The sequence below is a fragment of the Rhinatrema bivittatum genome, chromosome 11, assembly GCF_901001135.1.
Source record: "Rhinatrema bivittatum chromosome 11, aRhiBiv1.1, whole genome shotgun sequence".
Lineage (NCBI taxonomy): Eukaryota > Metazoa > Chordata > Amphibia > Gymnophiona > Rhinatrematidae > Rhinatrema > Rhinatrema bivittatum.
Window position 1 is genome coordinate 33,411,040 of NC_042625.1, and position 26,134 is coordinate 33,437,173.

The window sequence follows — 26,134 nt, forward strand, 5'->3', positions numbered from 1 at the left end:
ACACATATACGCGTGTACATCGGTGCGCACTCAGATATGCAGCCATTTTATAACGTGTGCACAGACGCACATGTTATAATAGGCCGGGTGCGCACATGCATGTGCCCAGTTTTGCAAGTGGGCGCACACAGCTGCATAAAGACAGGTCTGAGCCACGTAAGTGGGGAAATTTTATAACAGGAGCTCATCCACTTCAAGACCAGTTTTACCAGTTCATCCACCAGTTAGACCAATGTACACGTAAAATCCTCTTAACCCCCCTGGTTCATTAGCCTGCATCCTCCCCAGTAAACCCAGACTCCTCCAACTGCTCCAAGATGCTTGGAAAAATTTTTATTTATATTTCCACCTTCTTAATATCAGACGTAGTGTTACATGGCACTAGACCTGGGCACGCACCCAAGCATGTACCTAGTTATGTGCACATCTTTTGAACCCTCCCCTGAATTCCCATGCCCTTTTTTAGTTCGAATGAGATATCCATGCATCGGCTTTTGTGCGTGTATACAGGCGCCTTTTAAAATTGGGTGGATGCATGCAAACCCAACTTTGCTGTGTTCAACTCTTTTAAAATTCACCTCTATAAAACACATAATGGACAAACGTGTGCGACCTTCAAATTTTCAGCCACATAACCGCACTATTATTTCAGATTTGAGTATTCTGTGTCCTTTTCATGCTTGCACATTTGAATCTTAACAGAGTGAAGATTATAGAAGTTTACTTACAGCCGCCTTAATTCCAAATGTAAAGACATAAAAAGAGAAAAAAATGCATGGAACTTGTGATGCTATAACTAGCACTTTACATAAACTGAAAAACATAGCATAGCTTTTCAGTTCATAATTGTTATGAGTCACTGCTGGGTACTATTCTGCAGCTGTTTGGAAACAGATGTGTCAGTACCACATAAGCACCAATAAGCAGCTTTTAAACAAGAAAATTAACACATTTTGAAAGCCATGTAGCAATTTAACACATTTTCCTATACATTCTTCTCTTGAATCTCAAAATTTACATTCAAAAGAAATTACTTCAAAAGTATTGACATGGAAATACTGTTTCCGTGTTTTTCAAATTAACGGAAAATTGACAAATCAATTACCCCTATTTTGAAGACTCTTAGGGTAAGATTATCAAAAGCTTTAACACTCAAAAAAGAGAGTTCAATTTGTGTAAATGCACTTTACCCATGTAAGTGGGCTTTTGAAAATGGCTAGAATACAAGCCACTGAATTGTCCATAGGATATTCACATTGAAGTGTACTTTAAGTGCGTTAATTGCTTTTGAAAATTGCTACGATACTTACATTTACATGTGTAACTTCTTTGAAAATTCACCTGTTAGTCTATCTAAATTTAGTATTTTTAGCTGGTCAGAATGAGTTTTGTAACCATATCCATCTTGCTAGCACTTAAGCTTAAGGCTGAAGTGTTCCACAGGCACCAATTAATGTGCATAACAAGTCAGATTCTGTAAAGAACCAAGGTTTTATACATTTGTTGAACACCATACAGCACATAATTTGAATGCCACATCACATATTTCCATCATAAGATTCTCCCCAATTTTACCTTGCAAGCCTTAATGAGGAAAAGACTCCCATATTCCACAGTATAGCCCCGAGATTCAGCAAAAGCTTAAAAACGTCCACTATACAGCAATCCCAAGTTAATTTCTACTTTTACAATAAATGTAATAATGTGATATATGAACAAATGAGAAACTTTTATGTATCTTATACATATGCAAAGAGGAAATACATACAATTAGTCAGTCTTCTATTAAATGCCAGATAGGCCAAACTGCTATAAATTAGAGGATTTACAACCTTCTAACCATAGATTTAAAATCCACAGAAACAAATGAAATGCACTAACACTTTAGAATAGAAAACAGCATGGTCTAATAACCTTGAATTTTCATACAAAATATTTAAAAAAAAATTGTTTTAGTATGAAAGATTTTTAAAATATGTTACCTGTCTGCCATTTGAGGTATAATATAATGCTGTCCATTTTTGTGATCTGAAATAAGTTGGCAAGTGAAATATTTGATAAGGCTTCCACGTAAAAAATTAACACATATTACAATATAAATACATTTAGTTACATAATGGTCAAAAATGAGAAAAAAAAGTTAACATCCAGAATGAAGAGGACTTCTAACAGACTACTGTGAGCTTATGGCCTGGAGTATTTATTTACTGTCATAAATAGCTTGCATTAGTTGATCTACCATAGCTGACAGTAGAGAGAGAGGGGGGTGTGATATCACTCAGGGCAGAAACATGCAATTTATGGTGATATTTTATTTTCCATTTGTTGTTTACCTGTATTGGTTATTTGTTATTCACCAATAAAAATGTTTATTCCAAAAATAGAATGAATTTACTATAGATATATCTTCCCCATCTACCAACATGCTCACAGATTCGTCAGTGGCCCTGTGCTCAGGCTTCTTATTCAATAAGGAAACCCATGAAGCCTGTGAACATGCTGGCACATGGGCACCATGCCCCGTCATTGCTACTGCCACCACTATCAGTGGAAGGAGAAGCACATTTGTTTGTACAGGACAGCCAACAGGTAACACTGACCCTGCTTATGCTCGCTGTATCGTTACACCATATTGGCTTTGATGTTACAAATGGCAAAGCATATATTCATATATTAAAAATTGTATTACTCATGCTGTCTGCAGCTATCAGTTCATTTTATGGGCTAGATGTACTAAGCAAGTTTCCCCACAGAAAAAAATGAGAAAACCCCTTTAAGTACTTCTGGCTCTACAAGAGGTCATTTGTGACAGTGTTCCAAACCTAAATAGCCCTGAAGGTTCAGGAAGCACATTAACCTAGTTGCTTACTTGTAGCAGATGTTCTCAGAGGACAGTAGAATCCATAGGCTAAAACAGAGCTTTCATCAACTGGGACAAAACCACATTGAGTTCCCAAAATATAGTAGGCGGCTTGATGGAAGGCTTCAAGTGAAGCAAACCCTACATGAAAAGGACAACTAAAGGCTGTACAGAAATAATTTTACCTTCTACATGGTGGTGGCAAACAACTGCAATGAGGTGAACCCTAATTGGTCATAAAATCTGATTCAAACAGATACAGAAAGAAGTCAAGCAGCTTGTGTGTGGAGCAGGCAAAAGGACCTAAGGCCCTTCCATCATACCAAAAGGCAACCCTCTTCTATTTTAAACCATAGAAAGCTGCTCTGTCTTGCATACTCTGAGCAGGGATAGACTGCATTTGGTTTCTGTACTGGCTCATGCATTTCTATAGCTCAAACATGCTGCAGTATTACAGCCTAGTTGTACAGTTTGAGGCCAAAACTTGTGTTACTTTCTTGCAGGAATTTTTTTTTAAACTAAATACATACTTAACCACCTTTAAATATGAAATTGCAGAGCTACCTTCTCAAAATCCAGGCTGAGAGATATATGGACCCAATGTTCGGATGAGAATTGAGGAATTTAATGGACCTCTCCTGGCCAAGTGAAACCCAAATCTGTGCCAATAGGGAGCTATGAGAATCATAGCTCCCCAATCTCTTCTGAGTTTCAGTAAGGTCCTTGCCACTAAAGGAATTGGAGGATACACATGCTTTTTCTTCACAGCAGATGAAAACAGATCTACCAAAGGTATTTCCTACTCATGGAATATCTGGTTTGCTACTCTCTCATCCAGGATCCAATTAAGTATGCACACTAAGATATTCTCCTTGCCTGCAAAGCATGTAGCCTCAAGTACCATTCCCTGAGAAATGGCCCAGTCCCACATCTGGACAGTCTCCTGACATAGGAGGTAGGAGACCATTCCTTCCTGATGTAGGATATCACTATTTCACTGTCCATCTGGAAAGGATAACACTATTGGCTAACCGATCCCTTAAAGCCTTTAGAGTATAGCACATTAGCTCTAAGAAGTTTATCTGATGAAGCTTTTCTGAGCAGACAAAGACCTTGGGTGTGCAACCCATCTATATGGTCCCCCTGCCCAGGTGGATATATCTGCGGTTAGGACAATTTGCACTGGAGGAATTTGGAAGAGTATTCTCTTGGCCAACCCGTTTTGTTTGTATAATTGCTAACCAGATTTGCCAACTGTATGCTTTTATATTCATTTTATTGTGGATAGAAATATTTTAAATAAGGAATCAGCCTCCATGTAGTTTATACATTTAAAGATGGAACCCAAACAGCAGAGTCCTTCAAAGGCTGGAGAGTATGGATGCCAGCTCCAACATCTTGAGTGGTTTGATCCCACTGTGATCAGAGCATCCATTGGATTCTTTTTATATGGAGACATGCCAAAGGAGTAACATGGAATATTGATGCTATGAGACCCTAAATTCTTAACATGACCCATGGTGATGCCTCAGTCTTATCTTCTCCACAGCTGATAATGTTATAATCCTCTTACTCAAGTCATTTCTAGAAGCAAACCTATAAATTTTAATTGAGATGAGAGCCTTAAGTGGGACTTGGGGTAGTTGATGACAAATCCTGATAACCAACCCATGGATGGTTCTGCTCATTGATTCTGAAGTACCACCTAGAGATGTGCTCTTTTCCTACCTGGATGATTGGCTGGCTAACATATGCAACCCCAATCTGTACAGCTACTCCACCACTGACAGACATTTTATAAATACATGTAGTGCTGATGCCAGACTGAAGGGTAATATTGATGCAATATTGAAAATGGTTTTTCCCTACTACAAAATCAGATATTTTCTGTTACCCGGAAATATCTATGTGGCGTAAGCACTCTTTAGATATCGAGAGCATAGCCAGTCCCCTTTTTAATGAAAAGGTATCAAGGTGTCCAGAAAAAATATTCTGAACTTTTCTCTTTTCAGTAACTTGCTCAAAACCCTCAGGTCTAGAATTGGATGCAGTCTTCTTGTTTTCTTTGGGATCAGGAAATATTTGGAATAAAATCCCTGCCTTCTTTCCATGATTGAATGGATTCAACTGCATTGGCTAAGAGGGAAGAGAGTTCCATTTGTAGTCATTCTTGATTCTGAGACACTGACCAAGCAGGTTTCAGTGGGCGATTTGAAGATGCGTCCACTAGATGAAGTCTGTAACCTTTTCATTAACATGAGTACCCAAGTTATTCTGGGCCAGTGGTTTAGGTAAAGCCCTAGCCTGCCTCTGACAGAAAGGACTTCTGGTATGGACACTGGGATCTCAGCTATGCTCTCTATGATCCAGTCAAAACCTTGTCCCAGGTTTTAACTAGGGTGACTATTGTGACTTTGGGGCCTTCTACTGCGAAGGACAAGAATGAAGACCCTGCAGTCGATGGGATTAAGCGGGAGAGGAAAAAAAAATGTCTCCTCAGTTGATAAAAAAAATATCCTCCTTAGAACACCATTCTGGTACCTCCTGGTTGAGGACAGTAGATCTGGAGTGGCTGTGGAGGTCTGAGGCATTGCACAATAATCCTTAATCTGAACTACTGCTTCCTTGACCTTATGTTCAAAGAGATTCTATCCATTGCAAAGCATATCAGCGAGTCTAGTCTAAGGCCTGCATTCATTCAGGTATCAATACCACTGCAGAAACTCTATGGCAAGAACCTAGAAACATCTGGAAGGACAAGGGCCTACCATTAATCCGCCCCCCCTATAGCATGCGAGTGCTACACCCAGCACCTTCAGTCTTTAGGGCCAAGCCCTTAACCCCTCCTGCAGAAGTTCTAGAATCAGTGGATTTTCTACTTAGAGGGTGAGAACCTCTCACCCCGTACCAGTTCTCGAATACTCTCCAAACCCTAAGGCCAGAGATGTAGAAAACTTTCTAGGACAGAGCAATGTGAATATAACCATATCACCCCTGTCCTTAAAGAACTCCACTGGCTCCCCATCTCCTCCCGTATACTCTACAAAATGCTATTATCCACAAAACCCTACACACTGACAATATCCACTGGCTCGATGACTCCCTACACTTCCTATCCTCCAACTGTCCCACCAGATCCGCCTACAAAGGTTACCTATACACCCCCTCCCCCAAGACCACACACCTCTCTTCCACAAAAAGAAAGAGCCCTTTCTATTGCAGGTCCCACCCTCTGGAACTCCATGCCCCCTGATCTTTGCTTACAGCCTTCTTCCCAGAAATTAAAAAAAAAAAAAAAAGCTAAAGACATGGCTTTTCAAACAGGCATACCCTGAATAGAGCCCTCCCTCCCTTCCCTCCTCCACCCTCGCCTCCTTCCCTCCCCTCCTGCCTGTCATATTCTTCACTCCCTCCCCTGTCCTCTTATACCCTTTATATTGTACAGTATCCCTCTAAACCATATATTATTAATGGTTAATCTTGCACCTTATTACCTCGAGTATACTCGTGTATATGATTTCTGATCACAACTGTACCTCATACCATGTAAATATTAGTTTCCCTCTTGTATATTAGTTACTATCCCTTATCACTTTACTCAATGTAATCCTTATTCTGTTCTACCCTGTGCCATTGTTCTCCATCCCCCCCCCCACCCCGTTTCTTGTCCTTTTTGAAGTTCTCTGTAAACCGATATGATGTTCCCACGAATACCGGTATAAAAAAAGCCTTTAAATAAATAAAATAACTGCCGAAGAATAATCACATCTCAGATGAGCCATCTTAAAGGCCAAACCGTAAGACATAGCAGATCTGGATTTTTGTGCACGATCAGTCCCCAATACAGAAGATTCTCCTTTGACCAGCAGCCTCAAGGGATGGCTTACTAGTGGTCTGAGGTCTGCATACCATGGACTCCATGATCAATCTGGAGCCATGATCTGGGAATGACTCGCAATCTTCCAAATTATCCTGCTGATCATCAGGCCGGGAGAGAAAACATAACACCCCAGTCCATGGCCATTGGTGAACAAGAGCATCAATTCCCAACACTCAGGTCCCTTTTTGTGACTGTAGAACCCATAGCACCTTCTCGTTGATGTAGCTCGCCATTAGATCCAAATATGGCTGACCCCATCAAGAAACTTTGAGCTCCCACTCCCCTAGGTCTAAGATTTGTCTGCTGAGAAAGTTGGCCCTCAAATTGTCCTTCCTGGCAATGTAAAATATGGTTAACGCCTGCAGATGCTACTTTGCTCATGCCATGAGAGCATCTATCTCCTCTGACACTTGATGACTTCTGGTTCTGCTCCGATGATTTATGTAGGAGACTTCATGCATTGTCTGACGTCACAACCGCTCGGCACACCATAGACATGCCAAGCAAACTGCATACGCTTCCAATCGATTGATGGTCCACTGTCATGCCTCAGCATTCCACAGACCTTGTGCCATCAACTCTTGACAGTGAGCTCCCAACCCAGGACAGTCGCATCTTGTCGTGAGCACCAACCAATTCAGTGTCTCCAAGGACACGCCTATCATGAAGTGTTCCCTTTGTAACCACCACTGCAACTGCACACTCACCTCCATTAGCAAGGAGAACCTTACTTACTGTGTACTCCTGTGACTGCGGATTCCACCGTGACAGCACAGCATGCTGAAGTGGCCACACACTACCCTGGGTGAGGGTGCATATCTCCAATGTTACCGCCATCGACCCAAAGACCTGAGAATAAGTCCACCCTGGTGGACAAATGGCCATCCTCAAGGACTGAACCTGAGTTACCAACTTCCGGATGTGTTGCTCTGGAAAGAACACCCCCCAGCCCCAATGCCATATTGAATTTCACTCCAAGGTATTCCAGGGTCTGTGTCAGCTGTAGACTGCTTTTGGCTAGGGTCACCACCCACCCAGCCCAACTCCTTAGAGGAGGCAGATCACTTTGCCAGATGCCAACTGACTCTCTTCCACACTCTTGGCTCGAATCAACTAGTTGTCCAGATATGGATGGACCAGAATACCCTCCCTTGTGCAGAGGCGATCACCATCATGACCTTGGAAAAGGTGCTGGGCGCCAAAGCCAGACTAAATGGTAGGGCTTGAAACTGATAATGCTGACCTAGAATGGCAAAATGGAGAAACTGTGGATGCTCCTGTTGATAGGCTTCCATCAGATCGAAAGACGTAAAAACTTTTCTGCACTGTCATAATTATGAAGCGTTAATATTCCCATTCTGAAGTGAGTCACACGGAAATGCTGGTTGACTCCCTTCATATTCAAGATCGATCGGAAAGAACCTTCCTTCTTGGGTATGACAAAATACACAGAATATCACCCCATATTTTCATGCAACTTGGGAATCGGAATTACGGCCCTGAGATCTATCAGCTTTTTCAATGTATCCTCCACTGCCACTTTCTTTGCTAGTGAGTTGCATGGAGAGACCATAAAGGCATCAGAGGAATTTGGAGAAATTCTAGCGCATAGCTGTCTCTTATCACATCCAAGACCCACTGCTCCATCGTGATTTGGGCCCACCCATCATAAAAGTAAGACGACGTCTGCCTATCTCCGGAATTGATAGTGAGCCCCTGCACCTTCACTGCAAAGATAGAGATGCTCTAGTCCTGGAGCCCAAGTCCTATTTGGCTTCCTATGCTGAAAGGACAGATCTTCCAAAGGGACAACATCTGATTTGCTGAACCTTAGTAAGGACTAATGTGACTGGAAACCCTGCAGCAGCCTCTCACCCGTAAAGGATGTGATGCTGCTTCCTGTCCTCTGGCAATCGCAGAATCTTGGAATCCCTCTAACTATTCCCCATCTTCTCCAAATCACTTCTGAACAAGAGAGAACCCTAAAATGTAAAATTATCAAAACCTATCAGTTCAGCAGCAACAGTAGGCATCTTGCCGCTAAACCTCTAGTGGATGTAAGCACCAAGTCACAGCCCTCATCCACTAAAAATGCGGTTCCATTGCGAGCCCGCAATCACTCCTCTCTCGAGCCACCTGAAAGATGCAAACCTGCTCAGGCCTCCAAGCAGCAGCAAGAAGCTATTTGCAAATTCATTGCCATCATCTCAAATGCCTACTTGAGGCTAGCCTCAATCCTTCTATCCTGGGCATCCTTCAGAGCTGCTCTCCCTTTGACCGGGATGGGGTTTGCTTGGTGACAGTGCATACCAGGGCATCGACCTTCAGGAATTATAACTGTGTCCTTGCCTTCGGATTTAAGGGATACAGGCCTGCCAAGGAACACCCCCCTTTAAAATTTGCATCTGAGGCATTTCATTCAAGGTTAATCACTCCTGCACTGGTTCCAGGAGCGGAAGAAACAGGATGCCTTGTGCAAGGTGACCAAGATGGGATCTTTCTTTTGTTCTTCCAGGGCATCTTCTCATCGATTCAAAGCATTTTTGGGGTCTGAGCCAACAGACGTGGCAGCTCATCTCTGTGGAAGCAACAGTGTAGTCCTATGTGGCTCTAAGTCCGAGGGGATTTCACCATCTTCCAGAGGTGTGGAATTTAAATCACTCTCTGAATCATCCAAAAGTTCATGATCCTCTTTCACCTTACCAGAGGCTTCTTTACAGTGCTCGCCCAACTTAGATGCAGAGTGGAAAGATCTAGGCGGCTTCCAGTTCCTTACAGGGCTATATAGCCACTGCTGGATGCCTTTTCAGAAATGTTTGTAACTCCTGGAAAAACTCCACCCAGGAGAAGGAGGCCAATTCCATTCCTGGATCCATAGGGCTTGCCCATGGCACTCTCAGAGACCCCCACCGGGGGCGTCCCTCCGATCGAGAACAAGGGAGAAAAGAACTGACACTTGCCATCGCATCGCCTCCTGCACTCCCCTTCACTGAATCCTCCAATGGTGGGGGATGCCCCATTGGTAGTAAAATCCATGGAAGGCAAATCACCTTCAGCCTCTAAATAGCACTGGCATAGGCAAAGAGAGAGCAATGGCTAGATTGCCCTTATATGACAATCCACACAAACAGAAAGACGCTTAGTCTTTTTAACCCCTGGCATCATTATGCGCCACCAAAAGACTATGCTCCTGTCCACAGTCACTAAGGTGCATGCGGATGTAGCCATGCAATTGTGCAAGTCTAGGCTGCGGGCTTGCATGCATAAATGCACGCAGAATTCTAGGCCATGTCCTTACCGTGTGCACCCAAGCATGCTGGAAAGAAGAAACACACACTGTGGCCTAACTGCATGTCGCAGTGGCCTGGCTGTATTGCATGCGGCTGACTGACAGGACCTGAAGCGCGGGACCAAGGAGTGAACGCTGCCCTAACTACCAACCCATGCCTCAAAACCATTTGCCTCTACTAACTCACCAGTGATGCGTGAGAGGATAAGAACTGAGGGGGAGAAAATGGAATGGAAGGAACTGGGGATCTCTATCACCTTCCCTCCTTCTTTTACCCAAGCTCAGCCCTCCCCAGCTGAAAGCATAATCAGGCCATTAGGGAGAGGGCACAAAAGCCTTCACCCCCGAGCTCCTCCTCGACATCCAATTTTTTTTTTTTTAGTGTAAACCTGGCAAGGCATTGAGGCTCAACTGCTCAACCAAGGGAGGAACCAGCCTGGTATCACCTAGGAGCTTGTTTAAAAAAAAAAAAAAAAAAAAAAAAAAAAAAAAAGAGTCAATACCCCCTAGGGAAATGCTTGTCCTCCACCTGCTGGAGACGAAGAATACTGGCAGGTTGATGTCGGGGCAGGGCTATATGTCAGTGAGTCAGTTTTTTCCCCCAACTCCATCTGCTGGTAGGAGTGCATAACTCACCAGATGAGGCTGGCCTATCTGAATGCAGAAGAAATCAAATTTCTGTTTCGCTCCATCTGATGTCATCCATATATGAGAACTGTCATCCTGCTTGTCCCTGGAGAATGCATAATTCTTCACCTGTGCAGAATTTTATGTTTTGTGTACACAATCAGCCACAGGAATAGCAGCTAGCCCAGGACAGAATGCGGTTGTTACTTTCCCTCCTCTGTGGTGCAAATGGCAGCAGCCTTTATGTTCTGTTGCCACTAAACTTAATACTGCCCCCACTGTTTTTGTGTTGCTCTGGCTTTTTCCACTTCACAATCACTGCTGTGGGCCTTAACTTCTGCCAATGCATGCACTGGCAGCTGGTTCTCTCTCCGATGTGGGAGCAGCTGGGCAGGAAGTTGGCCTTTGGAGGTCTGGGTTTTATTTTTTTTTTAAGCTGTCCGAGTCTTTCATGGTTTTAGACAATGGTGACCTTAGGGCACCTCAACATTAATAACAGAAGATTGAAGTGTGTATGTATGTGAGAGGTGGAGGAGAGGAGAGAGGAGTGGATCTTTTGATGTACTTCTACAGTACTCCTGGGGAAAATCTGCATAAAAAATTTAAGTCTGATTCTTTTAGTAGTAATTTTCTTCTTTACTGCATTTTAAATTAGTACTCAGATTTTATTTTGTTATTGATAGTGTATGCAGAATTTTGCAGAACTTTTAAATATTGCATGCACAATTCCCCAAAGACTACTTGGTAGTAAAACTACACGGTTAGTACTTTTAGAAAAGGTGATCTTCCATAATACTGAACTGTGCATACATACTTTATAGTAATTTTGAATTATCCATAGCATTGCTGGTAGTTTATGTTTCTTGTGCTGCTATCACAGCAACGCAGAAGGTGCAGGAGAGCCATACTGCAATCCCAGCACAAAAAAAAAAAAGAAGATAAAAAAAAAACCAAACAAACCCCAAAACAAAACAGGAGAGTGGGAAAGAGGCAAGAGGAGGCGTTATTGTTGCAAAATTATTATGAAACGGGGAGCGGGTAGGGGAGAGGGAAAGGCCAGCCCTGGACCCACTAACACTGTTAGTGATAGAAAGCTCTCAGATGTGCTTGGGGGTAGGGAAGGCTCAGCTCAGCAGACCCATGATTTATAGATGGAGTGGGGGGTCTGTGATTCAGGCCGCCAAGCCCACACAGGTCTTTTTTTTTTTTTTTTTGTGGAACAGCAAGGTCACTTAATATAGCAGGTTAAATCTAAAACATTATCTGGCTAAATTTATCCTGAATATCTAGGATAACTTATCTGGCTAAATTTTGCTTCAGAAGTTATCTGTTCTATATATATATTTTTTTAATATTGGACTTTGTATGCAACAAAGCATTTAAATGTAAGCGCAGCTCTGTTTTTGTATTGATTAACTTACCTGGTTTCCTACCACATAAGTAAAAAGCTAATCTGTCGGTGAGCTCATGCTGTATTTCAACAAGGCGATCTGCTAGTTCAAGGTGCCCTCCTTGTCTAAACAGACATTAAAAACAAAAAAAAAATGCTTTAAAATACAAATTTAAATATTCTAGAAGTTTTAGCAATGGAAAAGCCTACATTTCTGAAATACAGAATTTGTAGCATTTAATAAACTAAAAAGAAAAATACAGAAACAATGGTTTCCTAAATACATACCTTCAGATGCAGACCACTGACCTTCTGAAGCCATTCTATCTGGTAGTTATCTTGAGAAACTTGTCTTGGGCATTGGCAGGGATATGGGGAGTCAGAGTCTTATTGTCATGTAGTGGGAAGCATCTCGTCTACGTCATATTTGAGAGATGGGAAGGGTGGCTGGTTCTGCAGCAGCACATATCACTGCTCTCTGCCCACTTGACAGTTGCTAAATTTTGGCATGTCTGGATCACTGCCATAGGCAAATGCATGAAATTGCGGGTATTGAAAGATTACATTCTGGGCTACTTTGAGAAAGATGTAAATATGAGTGGATTTGAGGTTTTTGATCTAGCTCAGGCAGGTTTTAGGAAAGGAAGTAGCACAGAACATTTTAACAGCACTGACAATGTCTTCCCTATTTTGGATAGGGGAAATTGTGCTCTGCTGATATTGTTGGACCTTTCCTGCACGTCTGACCTAGTATATTAACTGTTACATGGTTGTCAAGATTTGGGTGATAAAATGGTTGGAAATGTTTTTCAGTAATGGGAAACAGATGGATAAACCCTTGGATTGGTTTTGCATTAAGTGTAGGGTCCCTCAAGAATCCTTACTATTGTTTATACTATTTAATATTTTTATGGCACATCTGGGTAGTTTGGAGTGGGAGGAGGGTTTCACGCCGGATATGATAAGAAAATCTTGGCACCTTTGGGAAGGGATCCTGATGCAGCTCATTTGAAACTGAGTCAATGTTTTGAAATCTGTGGTTAATTGGATTCAGTCAAGTAAACCAATTTTAAATACAACAAAAACAGAACTATTGTATTTGGGAGTTGGTGATGTGATAAAACCATTAAACTGGCGTGGGATTGAGGTGCTTCCAAAAAATTGAAGTGAGGTCTCTAATCTAAGACTGCAAAAACATATTACATATATTGTTTGGAACATCTATATTAAGATCAAAATGCTTAGGCAAATTCAGGCTTTTTTTGGATTTGTCAGTATTAATAAATTGGTGGCTTACACCCTTGTGCTTTTGCACACTGATTACTGCAATGCCCTTTATTTAGGGCTTCTAATGAAACTGACTCATAAGTTACAGTTAACTCAAAATACGGCTGTGCGTATTCTTACAGAGAATGTACACAGGACACCTGAAAGTCCTTTTTGCAGCATTTGCATTGCTTCCTGTAACTGAACAAGATAAATTTAAATGTCTTATATTGGCATTCAGGATTTTGCAAGGTTTGTGTCCCCCATATTTGAAGGGAAAAATAAAATGGCATGAGGCAAATAGGAATCTACGTTCAGCAAAAAAACATCCCAGCTCCCAGTGGCTAAAGCTTTTCAGCACTTGAAGCTGCAAAATAGGTCCTTCCCTTCAGTTATCCCTAGCCTTTGGAATGGCCTCTCAAGCTCTGAGGGGAGAGGAGGACCTATTGAATTTTTGGAAACAACTGAAAATGTGGTTAATGACAATTGTCCCAGTTAATTAATGGGTGGACAGCTCTTCCAGATTGTTAATTAATGTGTGGATATGGAGGTAGGAGAGTTTTATGAGATCTGAGGAAGAGTAGGTATGAGCTGTTGTACCATATTCTTGAATATGATCTTTTGTTATATTGTTCCCTTGAATGTGATCTATTGCTTTACTTATGTTATAGATCACTTAGGGAGATTATCAATGAAGTGATTAACAAATTATTTTAAATACATAAATCTGAGGCTGTAATAGAAGGGGGATTAGCGTGTCCAAAATGTGCGTCCAACTGCCCCCCCTCCGCAAAACTAATAGTGCTCATCACATGCAAATGCATGATGAGGCTATTAGCTATTCTCCCCAGATCAAAAAGAAAAGCGTGCGGCTGACCGGCTCAGAAAAAAGTGTACAGAAAAGCAGAAAATACTCTGCCGAATTTTAAAAGGGCCACACGCACAAATACCGGCACTCCTGTGTGCATTTTCAAAATGCTGGGCCCTGAAAAAGGGGCAGGCCATGGGGGCATGGGACAGAGGCCATTAGCCGCTGTCCCAGGGAAGCGCATGCCAGCAGCCGGCATGTGCAACTTCCTTCCACTCCCAAGGAGCAATAATTAAAAAAATTAAAAAGAATTCAGGGTAGTTAGGTAGGAGGGTAGGGAAGTTCCCTCCCTGTCCGCTCCCTAATTGGAGTGGACTGGGAGGGAACTGGTGGAGGCCCTGATTGTGTCGTTGCGCGTATTCATGCAAAATTTGGCTCCCCAGCGCACACCGCCCACACATGCGCGTGGATTTTAAATTCCAGCACACATGTGCGCATGGCCACCGAATAATCAGCGCATCCATGTGCGCGCTCCAGGATATTAAGTTCCTCCAACTTAATATCGTGGCGATATTAAGTTGGAGGAACCAAAGGAACAAAAGCTAAATTTTTTTAAAGTGTGCCAACAGTCAGATTAGGAAAAGGGATGCTCAATTAACAAGCGTACATTTTCCTAACCCATGGCTGTACACGAGTTAGGAAAACTGACGCTTGTAAAATTGGAGTGTCCATTTTTCTAACCCGCTGACAGCCACCTCTCCTGGGCTCCTGCTGCCAAGGAGGCGCTAGGGGCACACTTCTGTCCCTAGCGCCTCCTTGGTAGTGTGATTCCTCATTTAAATATCCAATCGCACGCCCAAGAGAAATGGCTGGGCGGCGTTAGGAAAGCGGGCGCTCAACACAGAGTACCTGTTTCCGCACAGATGTATTGCATCATCTCCGTGGGTGGGACTTATTTATTTAGTAGTTTTATAGACCATCGTTCCATGTGATAATCACTAGATCACAACGGTTCAAACAAACATTCGAAATAATAGATCTAACATAGTTTAGACATACAAGATTATGATCCAATAGACAGATGTCAGACACAAGAAATACATCTGGTCTTGAATTTGTATAAATGTTGAAAAGCTATTGTGTTTACCTGATTTTTTTTTTTATTATTTGCTTTCAAAGATATTAATCTGTCAAAGTGTTCTCTTATGGACCTTGTATATGTATATCGAAAAGTTAAAAGTTACAAAGAAATATTTAATGCAAAAAGTAATTGCCTGTATAAATAAAAAGCCACATCAAAGTATTATGTTAGTTATTTACCCTCACAGGCAGTTTTGCCTTTGGAACATTTGTTTATTTACATCAGGATACTGGCATTATGAATAATTGTACTTCAGTAACTTGTCAGTAATTTATATCAAAATCACACACAAGATCATTGTCAAGTTCTACAGGATAGTGTGCAAAAAATGCAATACTGTTCATTGTGTATTTTTAGAAACTAAACTGATGGGATCAATAATTCACACAAAGAAAATCGCCTGTGAATGTAAACATTTTAAAATTAATACAAAAATGAAAAGTTTGGAAGAAAGGCAGAAAGGCAGCTCAATTGTAGAGCAAACAAATTTGATTTAAGTTCATTGCTGCAATCCTGGGATCATAAGGAGCTCTGAATGCCTTCCTTTAATATAAATTATTTATTTAATTTATTTATCGAGTTTTATATACCATCGTTCGGTTTCGCCATCACAACGGTTTACAAAGTTGCGATGATTAACAGAGTTTCCAAAAGGTACATATAGTTGCTAACATAAAAAGATATAAATTTATAAACTTAGTTTAGATGTTACTCTTTACACATTTCAGTTCATTGTTATGTCATCTTGTGTTGAGTTCACTAGGTTTTTAGTGTTGGAGTTCGAGTCATTGGTTGAGGTGATATGCTTTGGTAAACATCCATGTTTTTAGCTCTTTTTTTAAAGTTTAAGTTTTCTTGTGTTCTATTGGGAGGGTGTTCCAGAGTTTAGGGCTTCCTAGAGAAATTGCTCTATTTTGCATTGAGCTGAGTTGTTTATAGCAAGTAGGTGGAATCTTTAAAAGACCTTTATTTGCTGATCTGAGGTTTCTGTTTGGAGTATGCAATTTTATGGATGGACTTAGCCAGTTTGTTTGTTTTTCATATATTATTTTATGTAATATGGATAGTATTTTGTATTATATCCTAAATTTTATTGGGAGCCAGTGTAGTGATATAAGTGTAGGAGTAATGTGATCGTGTTTTTCAGATCCAGTGAGAATTCTTGCCGCTGCGTTCTGCAGGATTTGGAGTGGTCGGATGGTGTTAAGAGGTAAGTTGAACAAGAGGGAGTTACAATAGTCCAGGTTGGAGAAGATGAGTAGTTGGAGTACTGATCTGAAGTCGTTGGGAGCGAGGAAAGGTTTTAATTGTCGTAGTGTTAGGAGTTTATGATATCAGTCTTTGATTTTAGTTGTGATGTGGTTCTTGAAGGAAAGTTCCTTGTCGATTATGACTCCTAGATTGCGGGCATAATTGACTGGAGAGATAGTCACATTTTGGTTTATTAGGTTGAGTAGTGGAAGTTGAGGAGTGTTGCTCTTTCTATCCAATAAGGTTATTTCAGTTTTATCGAAGGATGAGTTTCATGTTGGTTAGTATGTTTTATTCTGTTTAGGTAAGTGGCTATTTTTTTGTAGGTTTCTTCTAGTGAGTTGTGTATTGGGATTAATATTTGTACGTCATCTGCATATATGTTACAATATGTAACTACCATGTTACAATGGTGACTAAACAAGATACGAATATAGGACTTTATTACCTTGCATAGTCAATTGGCGTTTTTCCATTTGAATCTGGTGTGCCAGGATCAGCACCATACACAGCCAATAATTCTGCTTGTAAAGTCTGCCCTGCTTTGGCGGCAACATGAAGTGGGGTGTTTCCTTTCTCCTGAAAACCATCAATAAAATCAGAGCTTACCCAGTCAGCGCATTAGCAAATGGAACACAAGGAAGACTGAAGTAAACATGAAAAATACATAGCAATATGTCAGTTTAGATAGTTTCAAATAAAGACCTTATAAGAATTGGTATAAGCTAAATACTTAAAATTTCGTACAGCGTTAAAAAAGTTGGCCTGCGCTCCTAAAGACAGCAGTCTCAGACAAGTCTCCAGATTCCCTGTCCTCACACTAGAATGGAGTTGCTGAAAGATAAGTAAAATACCAACATTAATATTCTCAGGGAGATGCACAAATGACAACATATTTGAATGAAATGGTATTCACCTTAGTCTACCAGAAAACACTTGAATAAATAAGGCCATTTATTTATTATATTCTGCTACTTCCCGTACATTGCTCAGAACAGAGCAATGTACAGGAAGTACAGTAAACATTCATAAATATAAAACATACAACATAGAATGACCATCATACAAAATCATAAAACAGTCAAGACAATATCCCCTAAAATTAACTGGTAAACAAAATATGCAAATAAGAAAATTGGTTCTTACCTGCTAATTTTCGTTCCTGTAGTACCAACGGATCAGTCTAGACTCCTGGGTTTATTCATCCCTGCCAGCAGATGGAGACAGAGAAAAGCCTCGCTGACACTGCTTGAAAAGCTCAGTATTGATCTGTACCCAAGCTGAAAAGACACTATATGTGCAATAAACTAACTTAAAAAACCATGTCAAACAACATGACAAAAAATTCATAAGTTTACATCAAAGAACAGAAAGTTTGCTGAAAAGATTATAGGTGGGTTCTGGACTGATCCGTTGGTACTACAGGAACGAAAATTAGAAGGTAAGATCCCATTTTTTTTTCCCTGTACGTACCCGGATCAGTCCAGACTCCTGGGATGTACCAAAGCTTCCTAGAGAGGGTGGGACCTGGAGAGTCTCGCTCGCAAGACACCTTCACCAAAAGACCTAGAATCAGAAAATGCCAAATCCAATCGGTAATGCCTTGCAAAAGTATGCAGCGACTTCCAAGTCGCCGCTCTGCAAATCTCCTGCGGAGACACTAACTGAGCCTCCGCCCAAGAAGCGGCCTGAACCCCTGTCAAGTGGGCCCGCAAACCCTCAGGAACTTGACGGCCCTTGAGAATGTACGCCGACCCAATAGCCTCCTTAAGCCATCTGGCAATAGTTGCTTTGGAGCCATGGCTACCATTCTTTGCAGCACTCCAGAACACAAAAAGATGAGATCCCTGAACTCATTAGTAACCTTGAGATAGCGAAGCAAGGTTCTGCGGACATCCAACAGCTTAAGCTCCCTAGCATGCTGCGTAGAATCATCCAAGTCTGCAAACACTGGAAGCTCGATAGTCTGATTAACATGAAAAGCAGAGACCACCTTTGGGACAAAGGAGGGAACTGTCCACAACATAATCCCAGATTCAGATATTTGAAGAAATGTATTCCTACCCGACAAGGCCTGCAATTCTGAGATTCTTCTGGCAGAACAAATGGCCACCAGGAACACCACCTTGAGAGTCAGATCCTTAAGGGTCACTCTCCGAATTGGTTCAAATGCAGCGTCACACAATACCCACTGAACCAGATTAAGGTTCCAAGGAGGACATACTTTCCGCACTGGAGGATGCAAATTCTTAACTCCCCGAAGAAACCTCCGCACGTCCGGATGCGACGACAAGGAGTAACCCTCAAGCTTGCCTTGTAAGCAGGCTGGAGCCACTACCTGCACTTTAAGGGAATTAAAAGCCAAACCTTTAGCTAAACCCTCCTGTAGAAAAGACAAGACTTGAGAAATTGGGGCCTGAACCACCTGAATCCCTTGGCCGGTACACCAAGCCTCAAATACCTTCCAAACTCGAACATATGAGAGGGAAGGAGATTGCCGCCTGGCCTGTAAAAGGATAGTGATTGCTGGCTCTGGATATCCTCTCCGCCTCAAGCGACGCCTCTCAAAAGCCAAGCCACTAGACAAAAGGGATCTGCCTGGTCGGAAAATATGGGACCTTGAAGAAGTTCTGGGAGATGACTCAGATGCAACGGACCGTCCACCGCTAGATTGACTAGATCTGCGACCCACGGTCACCGCAGCCATTCTGGAGCCACTAGGACCATCTTCCTGGGGTGCTTCTCTATTCTGCGCAATACTTTGCCCACCAGAGACCACGGCAGAAACACATACAGCAAGACTTTCAGAGGCCAAGGCACTACTAGAGCACTGACTCCCTCAGCCCTGTACTCCCTTCTGTGACTGAAGAACCAAGGAGCCTTCGCATTGAGCCGAGTTGCCATCAAACAGACATGGGGACGGGCCCCACCTTCTCCGGATGAGCCACATCGCGGACTCCGCCAACTCCCACTTGCCTGGATCTAAGGTCTGACGACTGAGGAAATCGGCCTGAATGTTGTCGACACCTGCAATATGAGAAGCCACTAGGTGGACCAAGTACCATTCCACCTATTGAAAACTCCTGCCCTTCCACTGCCACCCCCTGGCTCTTGGTCCCGCCCTGACGATTGATGTAAGCAACCGTTGTGGCGTTGTCCGACAGAATCCTGACAGAACGATCCTGATCGAGGGGGAGAAAGATCTGAAGTGCCAGCCACACTGCCCAGTTCTCCAACTGATTGGCCACGAGGCTTCCATAGTCGACCACGTGTCCTTGGTCTACTGTCGCTCGCAGACCGCTCCCCAACCAGAGAGACTAGGATTGGTAGTGAGAACCACCCACTCCAGAACCTCTAGGCTGACTCTACGCTGTAGATTGGAAGACTGTAGCCACCACAACAGGCTGTTTCATGCAGACGCATCCAGCAAAACTGGTAAATGAAAGGCCTGCAACAGGGGATTCCATGGGTCCAACAGGGCCCTCTGAAGTGGCTGCATATGCGCAAATGCCCTCAGTACCAAATTCCAGGGTTGAGGTCATCGAACCCAGAACCTGTAGAAAGTCCCAGGCTCGTGGTATCTTCAACGCCAACAAGCGAACTTGTGACTGTAGTTTGAGTATCCTCTCCTGAGTGAGAAACACCCTGCCTTGGCTCGTGTCAAAGCGAGCTCATAGATATTCTAGCACCTGGGACGGCTCCAAGTGACTCTTCATCTGGTTCACCATCCAGCCGAGAGACTCCAACAGGCGAACAACCTTCTGAACTGACGAGCGGCAGCCTTCCAACAACTTCTCCCGAATTAGCCAATCGTCGAGATAAGGGTGCACCAACACCCCTTCTCATCGGAGAGCCACCGCCACCACCATCACCTCGGAGAAGGTGTGAGGGGACGTCGCTAGACCAAAAGGCAGAGCCTGGAATTGGAAATGTTGACCCAACACCGTGAAACGCAGAAACAACCACTGGTGGTCTGGATGAATTGGAATATGCAAGTATGCCTCCGTCAGATCCAGGGAGGCCAAAAACTCCTGAGTGCGGACTGCCGCAATTACCGACCACAGTGTCTCCATTCGAAACCGTGGAATCTTTAAGGACCTGTTGACCGATTTGAGGTCCAGAATGGGCCAAAACATTCCCTCCTTTTTCGGGACAACGAAATAGATGGAGTAACAACCCCTTGTCCCGTTCGCGAGGCAGTACCAGGACTATCGCTCCCAAACCGAGCAACCTGCACAAAGTCTCCCAAACCGCCCAACGTTTCGCCAAGAACCCGCAAGGGGAGACCAAGAAGAGATCGTGAACGGGGTGTGCAAACTCTAAAGCATAACCGTCTCTTATTACTGAGAGGACGCACTGATCCTGCATGATTTTGGTCCACTCCCCATAAAAATCTGCCAGCCAGCCCCCTATATAGGGAATGGCGGAGTGAACCAGCCTCGCTTCATTGGGAGGACTTGACAGCTGCTGCTCCTCCCACCGAGGGAGCTCTAAAAGGTCATCGCCTGCTGCGAAAGGACTGCCCCAATTCAAGCCCCACGGTTGCTGAAAAGGCTTTTGCGACTGCGCCCCTATGGGACCTCCGGAAGGACGAGAACGTCTGATGTCCCTGAAGCAGGACCTGGATTGAAACGCCTGGCAATTCCTTGGATTGTCCTCCGGCAGCTTATGCACATTTGTCTCACTCAGTTGCTTGATGAGCTGTTCTAGCTGCTCCCCAAACAAGAGACGATCCTTGAAGGCTCCCCTCAATAATAGAAAATATCTAGAAGCAAGGGTAAAGAAAGAGACTGCAGGTTTATGTGCCAGCCATCTGCTGGAGACAGAGAAATACTGAGCTACTGCAGGTGGCACCAGGGCTTTTCAAACAATGTCAGCGAGACTTTTCTCCGTCTCCATCTGCTGGCAGGGATGAATAAACCCAGGAGTCTGGACTGATCTGGGTACGTACAGGGAACTAAAACATTACTTGTATGCTTTGTTAAAATATAAGGCATGAAAGTAATGTAGATAAGGACCGCTTAGTCTACCCAGTCTGCCTATTAGAGCCTCCAAACAGTGCTGGAAAGACCATAGTATTTTTGCCTCATCTTCTTCCTATGCAAGTGATTCATGTTATTAAAATCTTACTAAAGCTTCTGAAAATATCAATATTTGGTCTCAATGGTGTTCCAATAAGCAGAGTGTAGTATATCCTTAAGATCTCTAAGCAATTCAATTGTGTGCTCCAATACAAAATAAAGTGAAAACCAGGCTTTATAAACACTAAAAGAAAAATCAATACAGACTGACAAAAAGACAACTCTCAAACTGTTTAACAGAGTTCAGAACAAAGATATAAAAACAAACTTTTTTGCCCAGACTTTCTGATTATCTGTACTTCACATTCAGTTTTAGAAAGGGATTGCAAATGAAATTGGTCAGTGGAGCTGTGTTGTGGGATTAGTGGGCTTTTAGAAGAATGTATGTTGTTCTTTTGAGTATGTATTTTAAATGGTATGGGGTAGCATGCTTTTGGGAGAACTGTCCTTATGTTGTAAAGTCTTGAACTATAACTTGCTTAGAATCTTGTGAAACAGGCATGGAATACATTTTATAAATAAAAAAGTAAACATTCAAACTACTATACAGTATTAGCTCAAAGAACTGACTACTGCCAACCTACAGCCTGTAGGGATTGTAAATACTAGATAGAAACTTGACAACCATATGGTCTATGTTTCTATTATGTTGCTAAAACACTATTGCATAGATAGTGACACGTTGCATTCTTCTACACCAATTCCAGATTTTAAGAACCCAATAAGACCACTGTAGGTTACCTTACTAAGGTCTTTGGCAGTAACACTGTCGTCATCTCTACATGGCAAGCGATGAACAAATGCCAACATTTGATATTTAGCTCTGATGAATTCAGTTTTATTGGGACTAAAAACAAAATAAAAACAGCAAGTAAACACACAGATTCATATTTATATAACAAAAAATGTTTAATTTCTTATACACATTAGTTTAATATTTTCCTTGTTTAAATGACACCAACTGATACCACTAAAAACTCAATAGAGGATTATTTTAGCTGGTGGCCAGAACACACTCTCTCCAGCCTGACCCTCGGCACCATCTTTGCTCTCCCAGGGCTGACCTGAGCATATTCTCCACCTGCCCCAGCATTTTCTATTTCTCCTTCCTGGCTCTGCAGGAGCAATCGCAAGGCTGTTCAGTGCTAAGCGTGGCACAGTCTGGTCTGCTTTTCCATCTGTCTTCTAGCTTCCACCTTCCAGCCTGCACAAATGCTGGATTATTAGTGCACAGGCATGCACAATGATGCATGTGGCTGTTACCATAATGTAACTACCTTGCCTGTTTTAATATGAACAAAAGGTCTCTAGAAACTCATTAAAAAAAAAAAGTAGTTAGGTATTTATTTAGGTTTCTTAAAAAAAATAATAATAATAATAATAATTCCTGCAAGAAAACAATCATAGGTTTGATAGGAAAATTGGTTCTTACCTGATAATTTTCGTTCCTGTAGTACCATGGATCAGTCCAGACTGTGGGTTATGCCTCCCTTCCAGCAGATGGAGACAGAAAAACTTGAAGAGCATCCCTCTTAACCTGGAGTGCCACCTGCATCCCTTCAGTATAAAGAATATCCAAGGAGGTTCGTTTGAGGAAGACAGGCGGGTGAGGAATTACTTGCCCTGAGACCATTTACCTCTTAAATTACCTTCTGGAGCCTCTCATTGCGGGAACTATTACCATCATCGGTCCCTGCTTGCCGCTGACATCATTCGGAGGAGGAGCCAGCAAAGGTTAAAACCGGAACCCCTTATGGCGCGCAGTTGACATCGGCGCGCTGCCGAAGCCACGCACGCCAAAGGGGCGTGCGGCTTTGTTGAGGAAAGAAGAATTCTTGCAACAACTAACTTAATAGTAAGTTTATTTCAACTTTCTCTTTCAACCTCCATTTAAGACATTGATTTAACTAAAGAACTGGGAAGTATTTAGATATATTTGATGTCTCATACAAAGCGAAAAGCCCGTATACGGGAAGCAATGACTTCGTCTCCCGTTCAGGCTCAAACCCAACCTCAGATCTCCACGTTTTTTATGCCTGCAGCAGGTTTAAACCCGGAGGACAGGGCATTTGGAGAAACAGACTTAGAGCGAAAGTCAGTTTCCCCGGCTGAAGACATCTCGTTAAGCCCCGGGGCTCCCACCATGCCCACTCCACCAACTTCAACTAAAGGAAATGATGGATCTTTGGTCTTAGAACCAAGTGACATTATTAACCTGGGAGTAGGGATAAAGGACATTAATGCTAAAAAGGATGATGAGGTGGAAAGCCTTGAAACTGATGCGATTATATCTTCTTCTGTCTCCGAAGTTACTATGGATGTTATATGGGCAGCTATTAAGTCTTTAGAAAATGCGATAATAAAATTAACAAAAACCTATATTGATAGTCAGCAAAGGGTTATAGCGATTGAAAAGGTAGCTACTGCTAATAATGAAAAACTGGACAAACAAGAAGTAAGATTATCAAATATAGAAGAAATTCAAAAAAATTTAATTAAGTCTGAAAGTTTGAATGAAAAAAGATTTGAATATATGGAAAACAACTTAAGATATTCAAATCTGAGAATATTAAATTTTCCTTTTCAAAAAGCTATAGCCCCCAAAGAAATGTTCAAAGAATATTTAAAGCTAATATTAAAGATCCCAGAACAGGCAATCCCTGCTTTTGGAAAAATATATTATATACCAAGCAAAACTTTAAAGAGAGAAAAGCACCCAGAACAATTATGAATGTGGCAGAAATTATAGAAATGTCAGTAGACACAGAGATATTACAGAGGGAAACTTTGTCTCCTTCCTATTTCCACCAGAAAGAGATACAATACTATGTTTATTTTTACGTAATAGGGATCAGAAGTTTCATGGTCAGCAAATTTGGGTTTACCCTGATTTATCAAGATTAACACAATTACATCGAAGAGAATTTCTTGCTTTGAAAAATGAATGTATGTTAAGAGGGGTAAAGTACTATCTTCGATACCCTTGTAAGTATGAAATATAGTATGAAGACAGGAAGTTTCTTTTTTATGAAGTCGCAGCGTTGAAGGCTTTCCTGAGCTCACACCCTGTAAAAGGCACTAATTGAGTGAGAGCAATTAAAATATAACTGTTGCTTTAGTTTCCTTAAATGAGTGTGATAGCTCTTTTTCCTTGTAAGAATCGCTCATAATTAATTCAATGTCTTATAATTTCCTTGGAATATGTTACTTAATACTGATTGTAAAGGTAATTCTGTGTAATATATTATTAGTTATTATGATATAATGATAATATTTCAGTATAGAATATGTTTTGTAATCAGTTAAAAAATTATAAATAAAGATTTAAAAAAAAAAAAATGAATATCCAAGCAGAATTAAAAATAAGATCAAACCAGGATCAAACATGGATCAAGCAAGGTCAAAAATAGATAACGTGGAACTCCAACTAGTAAACAAATTGTTGTCAAACAGTGAATAAGAAGAAACCTGTAGCCTTCTTCCATAGCCTTCTGCATAATTTACTGTCACAGTGGATTCTCAGCGGACTCTCAGGGAAGAAATACCCCCCTCCAAAGGGCGGGCGTCTGGACTGATCCGTGGTATTACAGGAACGAAAATTATCAGGTAAGAACCAATTTTCCTTTCCCTGTACATACCCAGATCAGTCCAGACTGTAGGATGTACCAAAGTGTCCCTATTTAGGGTGGGACCCCGAGAATCCTGCTTGAATGACACCACTTCCAAAGTCGCCAGCGTTCGGAGCCTGGAAGTCCAAGCTGTAATGTCGAGCAAAGGTATGTATCGTCTTCCAAGTTGCCGCTTAACAAATTTCTTGCAGCGATACCAACTGACATTCAGCCCACGAAGCCGCCTGCCAATGAATCGAGTGGGCTTTCAAACCTTCAGGAACAGGACGACCGCAACAAATGTAAGTAGACGAAATAGCTTCCTTCAACCATCTAGCTACCATCGCTTTAGATGCCTTCTGTCCTCCCCTTAGCACCGCTCCACAAGATGAACAAATGATCGGACATCCGAAAGGGGTTAGTGACCTCCAAATAGCGCACCAGCATCCTAACATCCAGACACCTCAACTCTTTGGCATGAGGAGCATCAGGAGAGGTATCTGAAAAGGCCAGGAGCTCTACAGACTAATTTACATGGAAGGACAAGACCACCTTCGGTAAGAAGGAAGGTATCGTTCTGAGAGAAACTCCCGAGTCAGAAATCAGCAAGAAGGGCTCTCTGCAAGACAGGGCTTGGATCTCAGATATTCGACGGGCGGAGCAGATAGCCACCAAAAACACTGTTTTTATGGTGAGGTCCTTTAACGTGGCCTTCTTGAGAGGTTCAAAAGGCGGGTCACACAAAACTCTCAGTACCAAATTAAGATTCCATGAAAGACATACTGGCCGGAGGGTTTAGATGCTTTGCCTCCCTAAGAAAACAAACCACATCTGGATGAGAAGTGAGAGACTTACCATGAACTCTACCTACAAGAGAACCCAAGGCAGCTACTTGATCCCGGAGGGAATTGAAAGACAAATCTTTGGCTAAGC

At 42.2% G+C, this 26,134-nt stretch overlaps 1 protein-coding gene across 16 annotated transcripts in view; it reads right to left on the reverse strand.

The window, feature by feature from the left end:
- The window catches only part of GIT2 (GIT ArfGAP 2), a 215,391-nt gene that overhangs the window by 145,003 nt on the left and 44,254 nt on the right, over window positions 1-26,134 (reverse strand). For all 16 annotated transcript variants that reach the window (XR_003852033.1, XR_003852034.1, XM_029571954.1 and 13 more), the window contains exons 4-8: window positions 22,335-22,440; window positions 17,260-17,346; window positions 16,961-17,091; window positions 12,078-12,172; window positions 1,983-2,028 (exon numbers count right to left, since the gene is read on the reverse strand). Coding sequence is in view for 14 of the 16 variants with exons in the window: in XM_029571954.1 (XP_029427814.1) it covers window positions 1,983-2,028; window positions 12,078-12,172; window positions 16,961-17,091; window positions 17,260-17,346; window positions 22,335-22,440 (465 nt within the window). In the remaining 2 variants the exon portion in view is untranslated. The remainder of the gene's footprint in view (window positions 1-1,982; window positions 2,029-12,077; window positions 12,173-16,960; window positions 17,092-17,259; window positions 17,347-22,334; window positions 22,441-26,134) is intronic.